Source organism: Symphodus melops (genome assembly GCF_947650265.1).
Source record: "Symphodus melops genome assembly, chromosome: 17".
Classification (NCBI taxonomy): domain Eukaryota; kingdom Metazoa; phylum Chordata; class Actinopteri; order Labriformes; family Labridae; genus Symphodus; species Symphodus melops.
The window spans coordinates 21,814,980-21,832,805 of record NC_136707.1 but is presented as its reverse complement, the minus strand read 5'-3'; the positions used below and the strand labels follow the sequence as shown (position 1 = coordinate 21,832,805).

General features: G+C 42.6%; 1 protein-coding gene across 1 annotated transcript; it reads left to right on the top strand.

Moving 5' to 3' along the window:
- The first annotated feature begins 406 nt into the window (after nucleotides 1-406).
- LOC306838746 (uncharacterized protein) lies at nucleotides 407-4,704 on the top strand. The gene is made up of 4 exons (XM_079367091.1): nucleotides 407-493; nucleotides 610-927; nucleotides 2,573-2,685; nucleotides 4,116-4,704. The coding sequence occupies exons 1-4, from the start codon at nucleotides 427-429 to the stop codon at nucleotides 4,200-4,202; spliced, it is 585 nt and encodes a 194-aa protein (XP_079223217.1). The 5' UTR covers nucleotides 407-426; the 3' UTR covers nucleotides 4,203-4,704.
- Nucleotides 4,705-17,826: the final 13,122 nt, after the last annotated feature.

Below are 17,826 nucleotides of genomic sequence, written 5' to 3'. Positions count from 1 at the left end.
GAACCCCCGTCCACCCTGGTGCTCTGACATCCCTCCACTTACGCATGTCAACTGCTTGTGTGTGTGATTTGGGGCTTTTGTGTGTGAGAAGCATGTCTCTAAAATAACATTGTAAACCACAATTTCACTCAGGGATTAATGAAGTATTTAAAAAAATATGTAATTAAAAAGTACAGAAGTTTTTGACATCGGTTTACTTGGTTCATACTTTTAAGTATTGAATGTTTGGTGAAATAAAAACCTTCTAATGTTCACCTTATCAAAGTTCCTGAGTGGTTGATTCCACTCCTCGCTGTTTGTCAACGTCCTGCCCACATCAGAGGCCTGTAGCTCACGTGTTGCTGACGTTTTAGATGAATTGGGTTAAAGTACATATACTTCCTCCTGGGTAGCTCAGTGGCATCTTGTGTGACAGTCACTTTCAGTATGTCTGCCGTCTGCTTGAAGCTCCTTACCTTTCTTTGTCTCTGCTGCACGGCCCTGAGTGGCTCAGGTAAGATCTGTGCATTCATACAGATGAGAGTGCAGGTGACAAAACCCCTGAATATATCAAGTATTAAATGAGAATAAACACAGTAACCCTGAATGTTGGTGTGTCTGTCTTTGCAGAGAAAAATGGAGTGGTTCGGAAAGACGTTGGTGAATATCTCACAATCCAGTGCAGATGTCCGAGCTCAAACCAAGAATCCCTGACTCTGACGAAGGGTATCAACGATGAACCCGTTTTTTTCCAAATGAAATCCTCAGAGAAAAACGTCACCGCCAAACATTTCAAAGCAAGACTCCAGAAACATGGAGTTTTCCCAAACTTTGACATTCTCATCAGAAACTTGACCTCTGACGACACAGGGATTTACTGGTGCAAGTGCCAGAGTGAGTCGGACCAGAAGGTGAAAGGCGAAGGGTCTGTGCTGCTGCTGGTGTCTGGTGGGTCGACTTTTAATTCTCTTCTTTCTCTTGATGTTGACACAGTGTTGGTTTCTTATTCCAGGAAGATCAGTTACTGATATTTGTTTAATCACAGACACGTGTGTGAATGCACGAGTGGAGGTAAAGGTGGAACTCATTACTCGGGTCCCAGTGGAAGAAGCAGCATTGTTTGACTGTTAAATACGATGATTTTCAGTGTTTGAAGAAGGAAAATAAACTGAGCACTGAGGACGAGTTATTCTAAATGTTCAAGACAAGTCAGGCTGAATATCATGAAGTTGAATATTTTGCAAGATATCCATTTATGACTCTAAAGATAACCTTAAGAACATTTCTTAAAGTGGATATTTTTGTCTTATTTGTTCGAGCATATTTAACTTTAAAGTTTAAACAAGTTAAAACATCATCACACTATGAGGATTAAAACTTATTATTATTATTCCCAGAAAGCTGCTTTAAAAGTTTTTACATTTCAGAAAGGTGCACACTTTACAAACTCTTACTCCTCCTTTTTATCCATAGTATAAAAAGCTTTACAGATTAGAAACGTTCTCTCCACATTTTTGGGGTATTTTGTCGACTTTAAATGAGATAATTTGACTGTCCCGAAACAACTCGTGTAATCTACAGGTGAAGGTTAACGAGACGGCGTTAAGAAAAGCTGAGAGTTAGAGACACGAGGTTTAGCAGCTGAAACTCAGCGTGGGCTCCTCTCCACCTCACCCTCCTGAGTTCACGTGTAAATTATTTGTGAATATTGAACATGACATCAGATGTTGCTAAGTAAATATAACTCCTCGTTCCTCTCTCGTGCTTTGTGATCAACAAGTTCAGGGTTTTGAGTTTGGTACTCTGATTTCCTCCCACAGTCCAAAGACATGCTTGTAAGTTCAGTTAGTGACTTTTCATTGTAATTGTCCGCCTCTGTGCGTCAGCCCTGTGGTTGACCGGTGAACAGTCCAGAGTGTAACTCCGCCTGTCGCCCAGTGACAGCTCAGATCAGCTCCAGCTCCCTGTGACCCCGAACGGGAAAAGCAGTATAGACAATGGATGGATAGATGGGCAAGTGTAAATTAGGCGTGATTATAATATAGGTTATAATTTCAAACGATTGTCAGAAAAAAATCACAAATAAACGAATGACATTCATTAGCTTATCTCAATAAATCGTGTCATATGTTTGAAAATCCAATTTTTCAACATTTCAAAAAGTCATTTTCTTCTTCTTTTTTGTATTGTTGTATTTTATTAAAGTAAGGGTGCTTTACTTCCTGTTTGGATACAAACCTGGTTTTATTTCTCTGAATGTGGCTTAGCTATGGTGCATCTTAAAGGTCAAAATTGCAATCACAATGAGGGGGCCAACAGAACTCCAGGAAATAATCCTGCCCGCTGTTTACCCACGTAAACAAAGAAACCTGCTCTGACAACCTTTCTTTCATTTTGGCTGTTTTCTGGAAAAGGCACGAAAGAGACAAACCTGAAACTGAATTGGAAGGATTTGATTATAAATAAATAAATAAATGTACAGAGAGCAAAGTGCTCAAAGAATCCACCTCTAAAATGTTCCTGCCACAGAAAATGACATGACAGTGCTGAGGAAGCTTTAAGTCTCACATGAACACGCTGTGCTTTATTACAGAAACATCGACGAAGTGCGACCCATCCAACAAGAGTCTGGTCCTGGTGTCTGTCGTGATCTCAGCTGCTGTGCTGAGCGGAATCATCCTGGCCTTCTTCGTGTGGCTCATCAAGGTACCTGTGTGTGTGTGTGTGTGTGTGTGTGTAGGTGTCTGTTGTCGGCATGTTTTCTGTATCTGATTGATTATGTGCTATGATTCAGATTGGTATGAAACCTGGGGGAAGTTTCCATGTTCCTGTTAGTCTAAACTGTACATGTGAGAGAAAAAACATGCTGTCAAGTCAAATGTGTTCTTTCAGTTTTGAAGCAAGTCAACCTAAAATGTTCAGTTACCGTGGAAGTTTTTTGATTTCCACTGTGTGATCAATTTTGAGAAATGAAATGTGTTTGAGCTTGTGAGCGAAACATAAACAAGCTGAAGGAAGGTGCCGTCTCACCCTGTGAGAACACAGAGCTCCCAACAACAAACAACCCAAAGTTTGACTTCTCTCTTTATCTTCAGAAAAGCTTCACTAAAGTCTACTTTAGATTTATTTAAAATCTGCCCTTTTAATGTTTAAAACATATTATACCTTTGAAAGAAGAGCGAGCTATACCTCATAAACCGTTAATAACTCTACTATTGTTTTTGTTTCGTTTTTTTTATTTGAAAATGATCACAACCTTTAACTTCCATTAACGTCCAAACCGCGCTCTAACATAGGATGGATCCTGGACAACCACAGCGCCTCCTTTGGAGAGTTCATTGAATAACAAGGACAAATCCCCGTCCCTGCCCCAGAGTATTTATTATAAAATGTCTTTATTCCCAAACAGACACGAGTCATTTTGAGTTTTCTAAGTCAACATGGCCTCTATAATATTACCAAATCTATGGACATTTCTAAAAGCTGATGTTTTTGTTCTTTTTTCCATCAAGCATTGCAATATACATTAACTTCAGTTAATTATTAATGACGGCAGAGAACGATTGGCTGTCAAAGTTAAAAACAGTGTTAATGGATTAATAGTTAACAAAATGATTAACTTTGCCCCCATCTGTTCAAAAGCATGACGTCAGTTTTTAACTACAGGCGAAGGCTGATTAATTTATTTTGTAAAACATTGACATCAGTATCATCAGAGACTTTCAAAACAGACAAAAAATATAGATAAGAATGGGCTCAGCACTGATTGTGGTTAAAACATCTATTTTTGACACCCTTAAATAACAAATAAAAACACATTTTTGACACCATTTCACATGAGGAATTTGTCTTGGTGTATTGGTGCAAAAGAAAAAATAAGGCTAAATAAAATAAAAAGTACTTAAATAAGATAAAATATGAGTCAAACAGCTCAGTCATAACCAGACATTCAATCAGCTTACAGGATGTTTGATAAATAAACATGAGATTGAAGATAAACTGTGACCTGATTAAAGAAGAAGATTGACATCACAGTAAACAGAAGTGGAAAAAAAGAAAAGAGTAAAGGAACTGAGCTAGCATAGCGTGCTGTAAGATACGCATCTAACGTGTTGACCACAATGTGTGTTTACCAGACAAGGTCACGGCGCAGCACAGTGAAACCGGGCCGCATCAACAACAACGATGTGTACGAGGACATGCGGGGAACGATCAGGCGCTGAAGATGACTGCGTGCAAGAAAACCAAGTTGAAACTGCAGCTCTGCACCTCTGAGTGCAAGTGAAGACATGTGGCGCTCTGCAGCAAGACAGCGGAGAGACTGTCAGAGGAAGACGCTTCAAAGACAATGAATTACAAAAGTTCAACCTGCACTGTCAAAACTAAACTTTATCTGGAAGCAGTTTGTCCTTCATCATCACAAAGTTTAATCTGCACGGTGTCCTGACTGTGATCATTTTCAAACGTAGCTAAAGCATGTTTGTTATGTACAGAACTTTCCTTCTTACTGTTATAAGTGCAGTAGATACATACTTTAGCAAGATGTTTGATTTTACTAAATGCAGGCTTCATGTAAATGCCCAGACAGAAAGACACTGTAATTATTGTAAATATAACTATCATGAACATGAAAACAAATAAACTACTTTTAAAGCTCGTTCTTTTTCAGAGGTCGGTGAACTTTTCCAATTTTTGAAATTTACTCTCAGAATGATGTCACCAAAAAAAAAAAAACAACCCGAAAGGAATTTAAAAATCTGTTATCTTTTCACATTCGCTTTTTAAAAAAACTCAAGTCCTTGTGAAAATGAAAAAGCAGGTTAAGTGGAAACCAGAAATAAAGTTTGTTATGTAAGTGTTCCTGAAAGTGATGAATTTATTCCAAACACCTTGGCCATTTTCCTCTGACATCACGATCACAGGGGGAAGAAACGAGCTCCTTTATCATGTAATCAGTGAAAAGACACAAAAGGAAGAAGTGATGTTGTGAATCAGGATCAGGGGCAGAAAAGAGTCAGCCAAGGCCACCCTAGAAATCTGAACGCCTAACTATTTGCCAGAACACCTGCAGTATGATAATGTCATAGCATTGCACGCTTCTCATCAGCTGTTTGAATATTTTACATTAACCCAAATACTGCGTGCATCAGATGTGTGTTGACTCTTTGTGGTTCATGCATAAAAATACAACCGTTTCATTACGTGCACAAACTCTGTCGATCTAGTCTGAGAAGCAAACCTTCTCTATCTGCTCAGCTCTGCATGAAAATAACAGCTTTGACTCAGACTTTGGTAATTTATCAGCAGCTCCTTTTTTAATGGAGATAACTCAAATAAAAACGGAGATGATATGAGTCATTCAAACCCGGAGTCTGACTGTAATCTTTGACCGCAACAGAAACAACATCACAGCGGCAAACAAAAAACTACATCTTCTATTTTCATGGTCACTAAAGCTAATGAGAAGTTTGTGGTTCACACAACTTCTACCAACCAACAACCCACATCAAATCAGGACGCACTCTATGCCACTGGGGTTATTTTCTTAAAGCCAACAGTGTGCTTTAATTCTGACCAATTGTTGTTTTTATAAAACCACAAGAGATTTCAGGTCTGTTGTTTAAGTGACTCTTAGTGTCAAACCAGTGGAACAGAAACACCTTTGACAGAAACAGTGCAGCAATGTGTCACTGCAAACATCTTCAAACACAATCAATCAAGAAACAGGTCCCACAGAAAAAGTCCAAAACATCACAAGAGACTGAAGGTAGAAGAGTTTAGATTGAAGTGTGCATGAGTCACTTTTAAAATGTCACTCAGGAAAAACAATCTCTCAGCAGCATGCAAGGATGTTTTCATGCAAGACGTGTCAGAGTGTGGTCACAAGCTGTCACCTTCTACATCAACAAGTCAGATCCAAAGTGTGAAATGTGTTTGTACCTCATATGTATACTTGGCCAAGAGTCTGAGGTGCGACTATGTAAGTGTGGTGTTGGAGGGTGTTGGAGGGGAGGGGGGGGGCACATACACACATTCGTCTGGTTTCTAAGGGGTCCAGCGGGGGAATAGAAACAGCTTTGAGGTTAAAAAAAAACAAACGCCGGAAACAAAGACCCTGCTTACGAGAAAACAACTTCAGGGCATTTACAGCCAAAACGTCTGCAGGTAGAAACCGCAGCGCCACAGTTAACCTTCATCTGATTTGTAAACTCAGCTGATGCTCCAAACTATCCACCGTTTGGCCTTCAAGAAAAAGGAGTTTAAGAAAAAGTAGTTTTAACAGTGACTTCCAACAGGGAGACCGGCGTCTCTCCCACATCCGCAGAGCACCTGGTCACCTGATCCGCCGGCTGAGGCCAAGAGACGGAAGAGGACGGATGAGAGAGAGAAAGTGGTCGAGCAATAAGAGGGACTGGAGAGGCTTTCTAGGCCGTAAAGCTGATGCTGGGCTCGCTATGATGCTGTTGGACGGTTGCACATCGGCATCCTCCCCGGGTCTTTATGACATGCTAGTTAAGATGTAAGGTTCCTATCTCGATGATCGACAAGGACAGACCCAACTTTATTGCCGTGAATTGAATTTATTTGTGTGCAAACCTGAGATTAAAACACGTAGTCTGGCGTGGCATCCGGTGAGCGAGGAAGCCGGCGTGCATATGTCACCACTTCACAGTCTTTGACAAAATAAGCATCCCTGGGTTTCTTGAAAGGCGTTCTGTGAATCCAAGTTATTATTATTATTGTTTAGACGACTTCCTGTTGCTACACGTGAGAAAACAAAGACTGAGAAGGACACAGGCTTACATTAGGGCTCAATCAGTCCTGGATAATATCTGCAGGCGGCGTACACTCTGCTTGGTCACCTTCTCTTTTTCTCTGCTTGACCTTCACCGTCCTCGTCCTCTTAGCTTCAACATCAAACACCTAGACAAGCTCACTTTTCAAAATGAAAGGTGATGTGTGAACTTGTGTCGAAAAGCTGAACGTACTTCTCCCTCGATCACCTCGATCAGCTGCTAAACGATCAATCGGGTCGTGCTCGGGACGTGCATGGATGCCAGTCTACCTGCTGACGGTTGTTATGCTGTCAAATCGACCTTTGAAACGACTGGTGGAAAAGATTACTTAATGTGTTCTTTAATGTTTGCACATTTTAAGGCCACAGTTTGGTGGCTTGATATCACACACACACACACACACACACACACACACACACACACACACACACACACACACGCAGGTGTTGTTTATCAATGGAAGGGTTTTTGAATGGTGGCTGTGCTGGTTACAGAATTGTCAGTTTTGTTTTGGTAGCAGGTGTAAGAGGGGAAACTTTGAGTTCATTTGGGGCTTTAAGAGGAAGTTGGGTGTTTGTGTTTAATCCACCTGTCAGATATGATATCTGATAAAGGTTTCTGTGGAAGCCAAGAGAGGAAATGATGAACAAATTGAAACTGGCGGACTATTTGTTATTTGTAAAAGTCTGACCTAAATGTTTGTTTTATCTATTTGGGAGGAAATGTTTTGCCAGAAGACAATTCAGGCGTCCGAGATCATTTTTCTTGATTAGTTTATTTGGATTTATTAAAAAAAAGTACATTTTATTTAATCTGTTTCACATGCAAGAAAGGGAGCGAGACTTCTTCATTCATGGACACAGAAGAGTGTAGAGAACAGACCATCTCATGTGTTGTTCTCACTTGTCCCTCAGGGCTTCCGTAGTATCAGTAAAAGTCACTTTTAAAAACCCTTCTTTTTGCACATTTGGATGTCTGCCTGCAGATACAGCTGCAGGTAGCAGGATGTGGTTACAGCCTTACATGTCGCAGCAGAGGTCAATACGCACATATCTGCAGTTTCTCTGCAAAGTTCAACAAGCTCACCTTTTTTTATTTGATCTCATCTGAATGTGCAGCCTGCACAACACTCGCATGGTTTTGGCTTTCAAAGTGACATTGTTCATCACTGCGTCATGTAAAAGCATTCTTAGACTCCTGACTCTTCACCTTAACTATTTTCTCCTTAATAATCCTAAACTCCTCCTGCATCCTTTAACCTTCTGTTTTGTCTGTGTAAGGCTGGCAGCGTTTGATGATTATCATTTCTTAACCGATTTTTAAAAAAACTGACATGATGGCACTTTCGAATCCTTCGAAATGTCTCACACGAGACCAGTCATTTCTCTTTTTGGCTCGTGAGCCTTCTTTCACTTCATAAAAACTCTGGTGATCCCAGACATCCAAAAAAAAAAGCCCAGCTTATCGAGTTTCATTATCATTTCATAGATTTTCTGCTGTTCATTCAGTAATCATTCGTCTTTCGTGTTTGTGTTTTTAAATGTGGACAGAAGAAGAAAGGCTGGCATGACTTTTCTGCACAACGGATAACAGACAGACTCCGCCTTGTTCTAGTATTCGCAATATTTAGAAACCCTACTCCACATCCATAGATACATTTATTATTTACAAGAACACCACCAAAAATGATGATTTTTCATATGTGATATTATTCTGCATTACTCAGCCAGTGGTTGGGAAGAGTGGGGCGGTCTGATCTTGTGGTTTAGCTGATGCAGCACACGCAAATGAAACTGGGACACCGAGGCTCGAGCGTACGTCGGACTTTATTCATTCTGACGTGAATGTTAGAAATGTTTAGACGCTCTGTTTGCTGCAGAGATCTGCCTCCATGTCTTCCCACAGACAAGCATAGAGCTTCCATTCAATAGCTTCATTAGAAGAGAGGGGGAGAAGCTCAAGTGAACTCAAACAGCTTCTCTGTTGGCATGATGTGTGTGTGTGTGTGTGTGTGTGTGTGTGTGTGTGTGGGAGGGGTCTGCTATCCTACATCTTTGTTGTCTTCTTCTTTGCAGCCTCCACTGTGCTAAATATGGAACACAGAGACGCTGAGGCAGCAGTTACATGATTATTATCTTCGTCCTGCAGACGACACAGATGAGGTTTCTGACATCTGGAGCGTCCCACATTATTATTTTCACACTTGACATTATGTTGCTTTTTGTTCTCATTGTTTTTATCTTATTGAGAAAAACAACACCCGTTTCCATGACCTCCATGTTTAACCATAAAGAGCTTCCTGAACATCAGTTGATGCACGCTTTCATTGGGTTTCGGAGAAAACAGATGACTCACTCGACTGTTTTTTGCACAGCATCCCCTGCACACCTTAAGCTCAGGATGATGTGTGTTTTAAAAGACACAGCATGTTCTTCTTTTTCCTCATGAAAAGTTAAAGGCATCATTTTGTGTTTCGTACAAACCAATCCTTCAGCTTGCTGGCTTCTTGCTACCTGAAAGGTCACTGTGTTTGTCAGGAAAGTTTGAGTCTGGCCACCACCGACTCGTAGATGCTCTGAACACACACACTGGACGATTCGAGCAGATCGAGAGACCACAAACCTGCATCTTGTCTGTTCCACAGACACAAGAGCTCACAGAAACTGACGTGCTGGACGCGGTGAGCTGACTGTGTGGTTTCTTCTTCATGAGATATGATAAAGGCGCTCGCGTTGTTGCATGCTCCACAAGCTGCTCTTCTGTATTCATATTCCGCTTGGATGTGTTTATGTTTGCTCGCTCTCATTGGCTATCACAGGTATTTAGTCGGCGGCAGCCCGATCATGAAATCGTCATTGTCAAACATGTTTAATATCAAATCAGGCCTCAAATCTTCTGTTGTGGAGTCTGTGGAGTTATTAGCTTCGTTTTCTTCTTGTTCTGTGTTTCTGGGCTCGCTGGTCCACTTGCAGACGTGTCTCTTTAAAATGTAAAAAAGTGTGGAACACCAGCAAGCTCTGTTTCGAAGTTAATGACAAATAACACGCTCACAACAAGGATTTCAATGTCTACTTTCAACGTGAATCTGCCATGTTGTTTTTTTACTGTCTAAAAATTAAATCAGTAAGAAATGTAAAATGCTTCAAGAAAAACTAGCTAGTTGGTTAGTTCACTTAGTAATTAAAATAAAATGTAACTTTTAAATCTTCTGTTCGCGTTTCAAAGCAGGAGCCTTCCCTTTCTCTCCTCTATGATTGGGTGGCCCCGCCCTTATTGAACCACCTGTGACTGATTAGTCTCACCTGTCCCTGATTGACTCCTGTGTCGTCTTCCCCTGTTTCTTTGTCTTTTTTTAACCCTCAGTCTCTGTGTGGATGTTCCCTCATGGCTCTGCTTGTTTTTGCACCTGTCATGCTGGACTTCCTCTTCTCTCAATGTGGATCTGAAGTAGGAGCTGCCGTGAAGGGTCCTGGAGTCATACTGGGTAAGCCTTGTCTCTCGGTCCTCTGTCTTTGCACTGAAGCCTCATATTAATGGGTGACGTCAAATGAGACAGATCTGTGAAAATGTAACACTTAAGTGCAAGAACATGCTGCACGAGAGAAAGAGGATATTACCGGACTGCACAAGAGGTCGCTGCAGCTCAGGTCTGCAGCTCTCTCTCTCTCTCTGAGGCAGGATGTGGATTGTGGTCTGAGGAACACGAGGACGGATGACACGCAGGATTTAAAAGAGCCAAAGGCCGTGAGCACAGCTGAATGTTTGAATAGATGTGGGTTAAAGTCATCGTGTGGATCCACCCAGCCACAAAGTTTAGACTACTAACACATTTTTCTCGCACGTGTGAAACATGCACGATACACACATGGTGACCGTGGTTATGTGTGGGTGAGGGCCTGAGCTGATACCCTTTTATACTGACACACTGAGATTCCCTGTACAGTCATGCCCATGTTGTTTTAGCTGGATAATCTGTTAGTGTTATCCTCCACATGAACAAGCCTGAAATGGTAAACAGCCTGGAGCTGCTAGAGTTCGTCTCTCGCCCTCTGAAGACTCGATGTGTGCTGAAAGCTGCTTCCAGGTCAAGGCTAAACATGAGTCACTCCTGAACTCGCCTCTCTCCACTGGCTACCTGTTGATTTTCAAATTGGTTTGCTTGTTGTAAGGGGTTCCTTTTAGTCCCCGACTCCTCGGGTCGTCTGAGCAGCTTCTCCTGCTCGTCCCTCGGGCTCCGTGGAAACTCAGGAGTGACCGCGCAGACCGCACTCTGTAGTACCGATTGCCACATCAGATGAGCAAATTCATAACATTCATTCAATGCACACCTTTGACCCCCTGAAGGTGGTAAAAACAAACCATGTATTTAACACGTGATTAAAATGTTTGTTTTATTCATTATTATGTTTGTCTGTGATCTCCATCCTTGTCTGTTTTATTAGTCCTCGTCTTTAAGGCACTTTGGGCCGATGTGGCTGTTTTAAAATTTGCAATCAAATAAACATGACGTGACTTTTTTACACTTTGCAGCTCACAGTTGGAGTGTGAAGTGACAATCAGTGTTAACTCATCTGTTCATACACAGGATACTCTGACATGTTGCTGCAGGAGCTGGGGATCAAACCCCCGACTTTCCAGCTAAGAGGGGACCGAATCCACTCTGCCACTGAGCCACAGCCGCCACAAGCATCAAAACTAACCTGCATGGCTGAACTGTTCGGAGTTTAAATAACCCATCCAGGATCAGTTTAACAATCTTCCCTTTTCCTGCTTTTGCCAACTAGAGAGAGTGTCACGCCACCACAATCCAAAACTTTCAAGAAACCTGAGAAGAGGTCCAGAAACACTTGTAATAATAAGATGGAACAGGCAGGATGTGTCTCATGTAGGACTCGACCCAGGTCTGAGTGTTCATCATCCTAACAAGGCTCCTTGTCTTTATCAAGTGAATATCAGTGTTGTCATCCCGAGATAACAAAATAAGTCAAGAGAACAAACAAATGTTCTGATGACCTGCAGGAAGCTGAGAGAAGGAAAGTGCATTGTTGTTCAGTATTGACACCTGTCACAGATTCTGAACTGGTCCAGCCCGTCTAGCCTCGGGACCTACAACCAACACTTCAAAGAAATTAACAACAAAATCATCATCTCAGATATTTTCAACCATTCACATTTATTTGTGGACCTCAGATGGCACAAAACATGAGCTGCATTTTTCAAAGCACACATTTGCATCCTACTAAAAAAAAAAAACTCTCCACGACCCACTTTGGGGTCCCAACCCACCAGTTGAGAACCACTGGTCTACATAAATATATTATGTTGGTGTAATTCAATGACAATGCAATCCAGATGAAAACGAGACCGAGATTGTGATCTAATGTTATTTAAGAAGCATTTTTCAATTCTTTAATTCTCGCTTTGTCAGTACATCATGAAACACATACACACAGATGCATACAAATACTTACATACCTGACAAATATAATTCTTTTGTTTCAATGATCATTTTTTTATGATTTTATTCAATAGGTTGGCTAAAATATAAAACCTCTGGACAAATTGGCCCGCTTGCTGAGCTGCTTGTTCTTTCGATGTTCAGGAATTTGTGAATTAACTTCTCTCCAAACGTGTGTTTAATTCTCCTCCTCTTGATCTGTGAAAGCCCCCACAGTCACTGTAAGAAAACCCCTCCCGCTCCTGCGCTGGGCGTGCGTCAACAGCGCAGGTGAATATCGTCTCCATTCCCAAACGGCGCGTCTTCCCGAGCTGTGGTCCGCAGTGGATAATCAGACGCTTATCAGACCAGGAAGCTGCACAAAACGCGAGTTTACCTGCACTCAGGTGCGTTTTTTTAAAGTCGTCCAGGAAGGGTAGAAGAAAAGACGCACTGAGGGGTCAAGGAGAGAGAGAGACAGACAGAAACAGTCGGGAAAAGTCACGGATGAAACCGTCCTTTTGACCCAGGAAGAAACTGGAGCTGCTCATCAGATCATCAAACCGCAAAACCGCTTTAAAACCAAGAGAGGAGACACCAACAACCATGCGGAAATCTTCATATCCAGGTCAGTGTTGCTCTTTAACCGCTTAAAGATTTTGTATGGACGGAAGAAAAGTTGACATAAAACCAGGAACAAGTTTATAAATATAAACAAAGAAATTATCAGTGTCCAAATGTGATCATTACATTCTTCTTAAATTGGGAAAAGGCCCACGCATGGATCCGTGGGTGTGGTTTTCCTATCTCTTGACATGATGTGTGACTGCGGTGAGATCATGACAGAGAGGGGAGTCACTCCTCTGCTAGTGTTTTGGGAAAAAAGTGTTGTTGTTTTTTATTAAAGCTGAGATGAACATAAAGAATGAGGAAGTTAAAAATAGACCTGCATAGAGTGAAACTAAAACAAAAAAACATGAAGTACACAGATTATTCATTAGACTGTTCCCTCCATTCATAACACAGTCAGCTGGAAAACACAAACTAATTGACAGTTTTGGGATCTATAACCTTTTAAAAGAATGACCTGATTAAAAACATCTGACGGCGAGACGACTGGTTTGGTTTGTTTTCGATGTATCGGATTGCGAAACCTAACTGGGCACAGAGGTCATCGACACTTTGCATTTGACAGTAAACAGCTCATCGAGGATCTCTGGCAGACTGAAATGTGATTGAACTGATAGTGTGGGTGAAGTCTATTTTAGTGCGTCGCTTCGCTCCAAACATCAGGTGAAGAATCCAGCTTGGGCCCATTCTTGGCACAGATGTTTAGCCCAGATAATTCAGTGAAATCTCCAACCTACCAAAGAGGTTTCAGACTCACCAGGTTTATCCCAATTCATATCAAACACGTCTCCTGTATTTAAAATGTGGCTTATTAGCCCCTTTTACACATGCACTCCTGAACATTTCCAATTTTCTTCTCTTTTTTTTCTGCAAGCCTCCCGGGACGAAGTCTGCAAAGTTTGGGTTGGTTGATGTGTGAATGCAGCCGGTTCATTGTTTGGAGAGTTGTTTACATTGTGAGCGGAGTTTTACTGCTTTTCGCTGCAGTAAATAAGATCTGCTCACTGAGAACGATCCAGAAACAGTCGCACAATGTAGAAGATGACGAGAGGTGGTTATGAGACGGTGGTCTTCAGTCTTTCTTTTAGAGCTGATGAAAAATAACATGAACCTGAAACATGAGGTAAGTTAACGGTGTTGTTGGACTGATGGAAAACTCAAAGTCATGAAACATTTCTGAGGGTGGACGCTCTCATGGAGAACGCACTGCTGACATCAAACACCCGTTTAAAACCCGCTGCTTCTCCTCCTTCTCCTCCTCCTCCTCCTCCTCCAAAGGTATCCCACCCTTTTCCGAACAATCGCCATGACAACAACATCTCCGTGAATGTTGGAAAGGTGTCACAAATCAGCACCTCTGCTGCAGCCCGGTCCAAGAGAGAAGTGTTTGAAAAAAGCCAACGAGCCAACGAGGTGGCTCCTTCTAGCACAGGCACATTTGGTTATTTCCCTGTGTGAGTTATTCACAGGATGCACATCTTGTTGCGTTTGCGGCGCATGTTTAAACAAAAGAAGAACATTTATTTTGAGATGAACTGCGGTTGTCTAAACTCGGCCTGAAGCTGCGTCGTCACCCACAAAATGTGCCGTCAGTGCTACAACAGCGACGTCCTTTTCTCCCTCCATTGCTTCTCTTCTCCTCCAACTCTTCCTCTCTCACCCCCCTCTCCCTCTACCTTTCCAGCACTGCTTCCAATCACTCCCATCATCTCCTGAGTCCCCCCCCCCCTTTAAGCTCCAACTCAGAGTACACAACCTGAATTTGCGGAATGCCGGCTTTCCCGGCTCCTCTTTCCCCGAGTCTTTGTGTGACGGAGCGTCCGATGGTTTTCCATCGAAGCCAGGCACATGTTGGGTCATGCAGCCTCTCATCCTGTGTGTGTGTGTGTGTGTGTGTGTGTGTGTGTGTGTGTGTGTGTGTGTGTGTGTGTGTGTGTGTGTGTGTGTGTGTGTGTGTGTGTGTGTGTGTGTGTGTGTGTGTGTGTGTGTGTGTGTGTGTGTGTGTGTGTGTGTGTGTGTGTGTGTGTGTGTGTGTGTGTGTGTGTGTGTGTGTGTGTGTGTGTGTGTGTGTGTGTTCCACCTCCGCTGTGCGACGTGAGTGGAGCTGTCACATTCTTTGTCAGAGCTTCACTCGGGAAAAGTCTAATAAGAAAGTGTGTGTGTGTAGTATGATATGTGTGTGTTCTCTAATGTGTAGGGGTGTTTAGACAACCATCAGAGATGAGGGGTGTGTGTGTGTGGGGGGGGGGGTTGAGAGAGGAAGGTCAGCGTGTGTGTGTTTTGTATGCAAAACGTGCTTACACACCAACAAACAGAACGGTTGTGGTGAATCTGGCACATGTTGAGTTGAAGCTTTAGACGTGTGTGTGTGTGTTTATGTGTGTGTGTGTGTGTTTATGTGTGTGTGTGTGTGTTGTTTTGGTGTGTGTGTGTGTGTTGTTTTGGTGTGACGTGTCTGCGTTCACTCATGCAGCCCCTCACTGCTGAACCCTGCTCTCGGAGCCAATCCCTGCCTTGCACACCACTCCCTCAATATACGTCTGGATCAATGAGTAACCTGCATGAATAACAGCCCACACACACACACACACACACACACACACACACACATATTCTCACACACTTCTTCTGGTATGTGCTTTCATGTCCTGCTCACTCCTCGTCTTGGTGACAGTTGCCTCATCCTGCTCTGCATTACAGCTTTTAGTCTGTTTATTCTGGAGAGCGAGCGTCGCTTTGATTCTGAGCCTCAAGCCATTGTTAGATGGGAACTTGAAAGTCGATCTATAAACTCTGTTGAGACATATTTGCCCTGTCATCATGCAGAACATGCCGAAGAGACACCAACCCTCAATTTGGCTTCCTCGAAGCCTGTGAATAACGGACTATTAACGACACGTGGACCTGCAGGTACAGCACTCTGCTCGGTGACATCTGAAATGTGGTGTCATAGGCGGAAAGGTTCGAGTTCCGGACATCAAACAACAAGATAGATGGGATGAGTTAACCCGTGCTGTAAGATGGGTTATGAATAAAGACACTGTGGACAAAACCCATCAGGACTGAAAAAACAGCGTCCATAAAAAACAATTTCAAAAGACCCTGAAGCTGATCATCCGCCTTCAGTACTGATTTTTACAGACTGTCCACTTGCTTATAAACCTCATCAAAGCGTAACAACAGTTATCATGACTGATGGAGAGCGGGGTTCAGGATATCGTCTTCATGAGCTTTTCCAAAACCCAGAATAAGGCAAGTGTGTAAGAAGCTGGTGAAGCTTGAATGTCAGCTGCTACAGTTATCAAACGTCCCCGCCCTGCTCATACAGACAGAGAACATGTGAAGCCGGAGGTTTACGTTCTGTAACGACGCTCACACATACGGGCATGATGGCTGCCCGACATGCACTGCGTCTGTTTGGAGCGTCGGCTGTCCACATCCTCATGCAGAACGCACGAGAGCAGCAGGAGCAGCGGAGACGAGTCAAAACAAAGATGCTACACCAAGCTAATATGTTAATGACACATCTGTGTATCGAAAGTACAAAAACGTCTTTGACGAACATCCAAACATTGTCACGAAAATAAAACTTCATCAACTTCATTGCGTTTTCCACACGGTGTTTTTGATGCAAACAGAAATGCAGTTTTTTCCGCTGTTTGTAGGAGACGACGTCCAGTCTGCGTCTCGTCTCTGCTGCGTCTCGTCGTCCCCTCTCAGCCGTGCGGAGCCGGCTCTGAAGTGTCCACTCTGCTCTGTGTTTATCATCTGCAGACAAGAATGCAGCTCTGTGATGCTGCTGCTGCTGCTGCTGGGAGTGTCCACTGATACAACGCAGTGTGTGTACTGTAGGCCCGAGGCCAGGAGAGCGCCTGTAAAAAGATAATAGCAGGCTCACGGTGGTTCTGATGTGTGGCGGAACATGTGCACTCGCATCTCGATGTGGCTATTAGAGTGATGACGTGCATGCTCAGACACATCTTCACAAACAGCGGCCTGGACTGAAGCACTAACTCACTAATAATGACTTTCATTTGGTATTAGTCATGTGATCAACAAATGCACCTCTGCACAGATAATGCAGGTGTCCACCCTGAAGTCAAACATTGCTACACTTCTACCCTCCCGTCTTTATTCAGCACTGAAGTGAGTCTCTGGATTATAACTTTTTTAACCTTTTGAAGGGAGAAGTCAACAAGAGGCGACTTGGGCCCGGCTTGAAAGAACATCTCTCGTTTGGCAGGAGCAACTTTGTCCTGTTGAGACACGAATGAATATTTGATTGAAACAGGCCGTTCATATATGTTTGGATAAATGATTGCACTTCTCCTGAAGTCGCAGGTAACGCGTGCTGTGAGCTGCTGTTGGCAGCGTGAACGCGTCTTTATTAGTTTCCTGCAAAGATATATTCAACCTGTTGACTTTCATTTCAGTTTCAGTTTCCACGCGGCGCTATAAACAAATGAAGGCTCACACTGCTCGTCTTGTGTTCCTGCGTCACTATTAACCGACTGATTTGATTTTGTGAAGGAATTTTTGTGTCATGCGAAAATAATTACACGACATTATATTTAATAATAAAAAAAGAAAGATGGATCAGAAAAAGTGTTTAAGAAATAAAATATTCTGATGGAACAAAAGTAGGTAAAAAACTAACAACTGTTCAATTATGTTGTCGCAAAAAACCCGTCAGATTAAGGATGTCACCAATCTCTGCTGTCGTCTCACAGCTAGATAAGGTCTCAGGAAACAATGGGCATCTTGTCGTGCGTTCCAGTTCAAAGCAATTTGTTTACAGTCCACTTAGAAACTTGAGAAGTTCCCCTTTGAGTTTGGATCGCGGATGAAGTGGAATTCACACTCTGCAAAACAAACGCTGTCATCTTTCGCTTCATCGCGTAGAAGCAGTTCACGTGTTTCTGGTGAGTCTCAGTTTCCCTGTAAATAGTTACACAGAGGCTTCCCTCTGGATTAGTCCAGCCA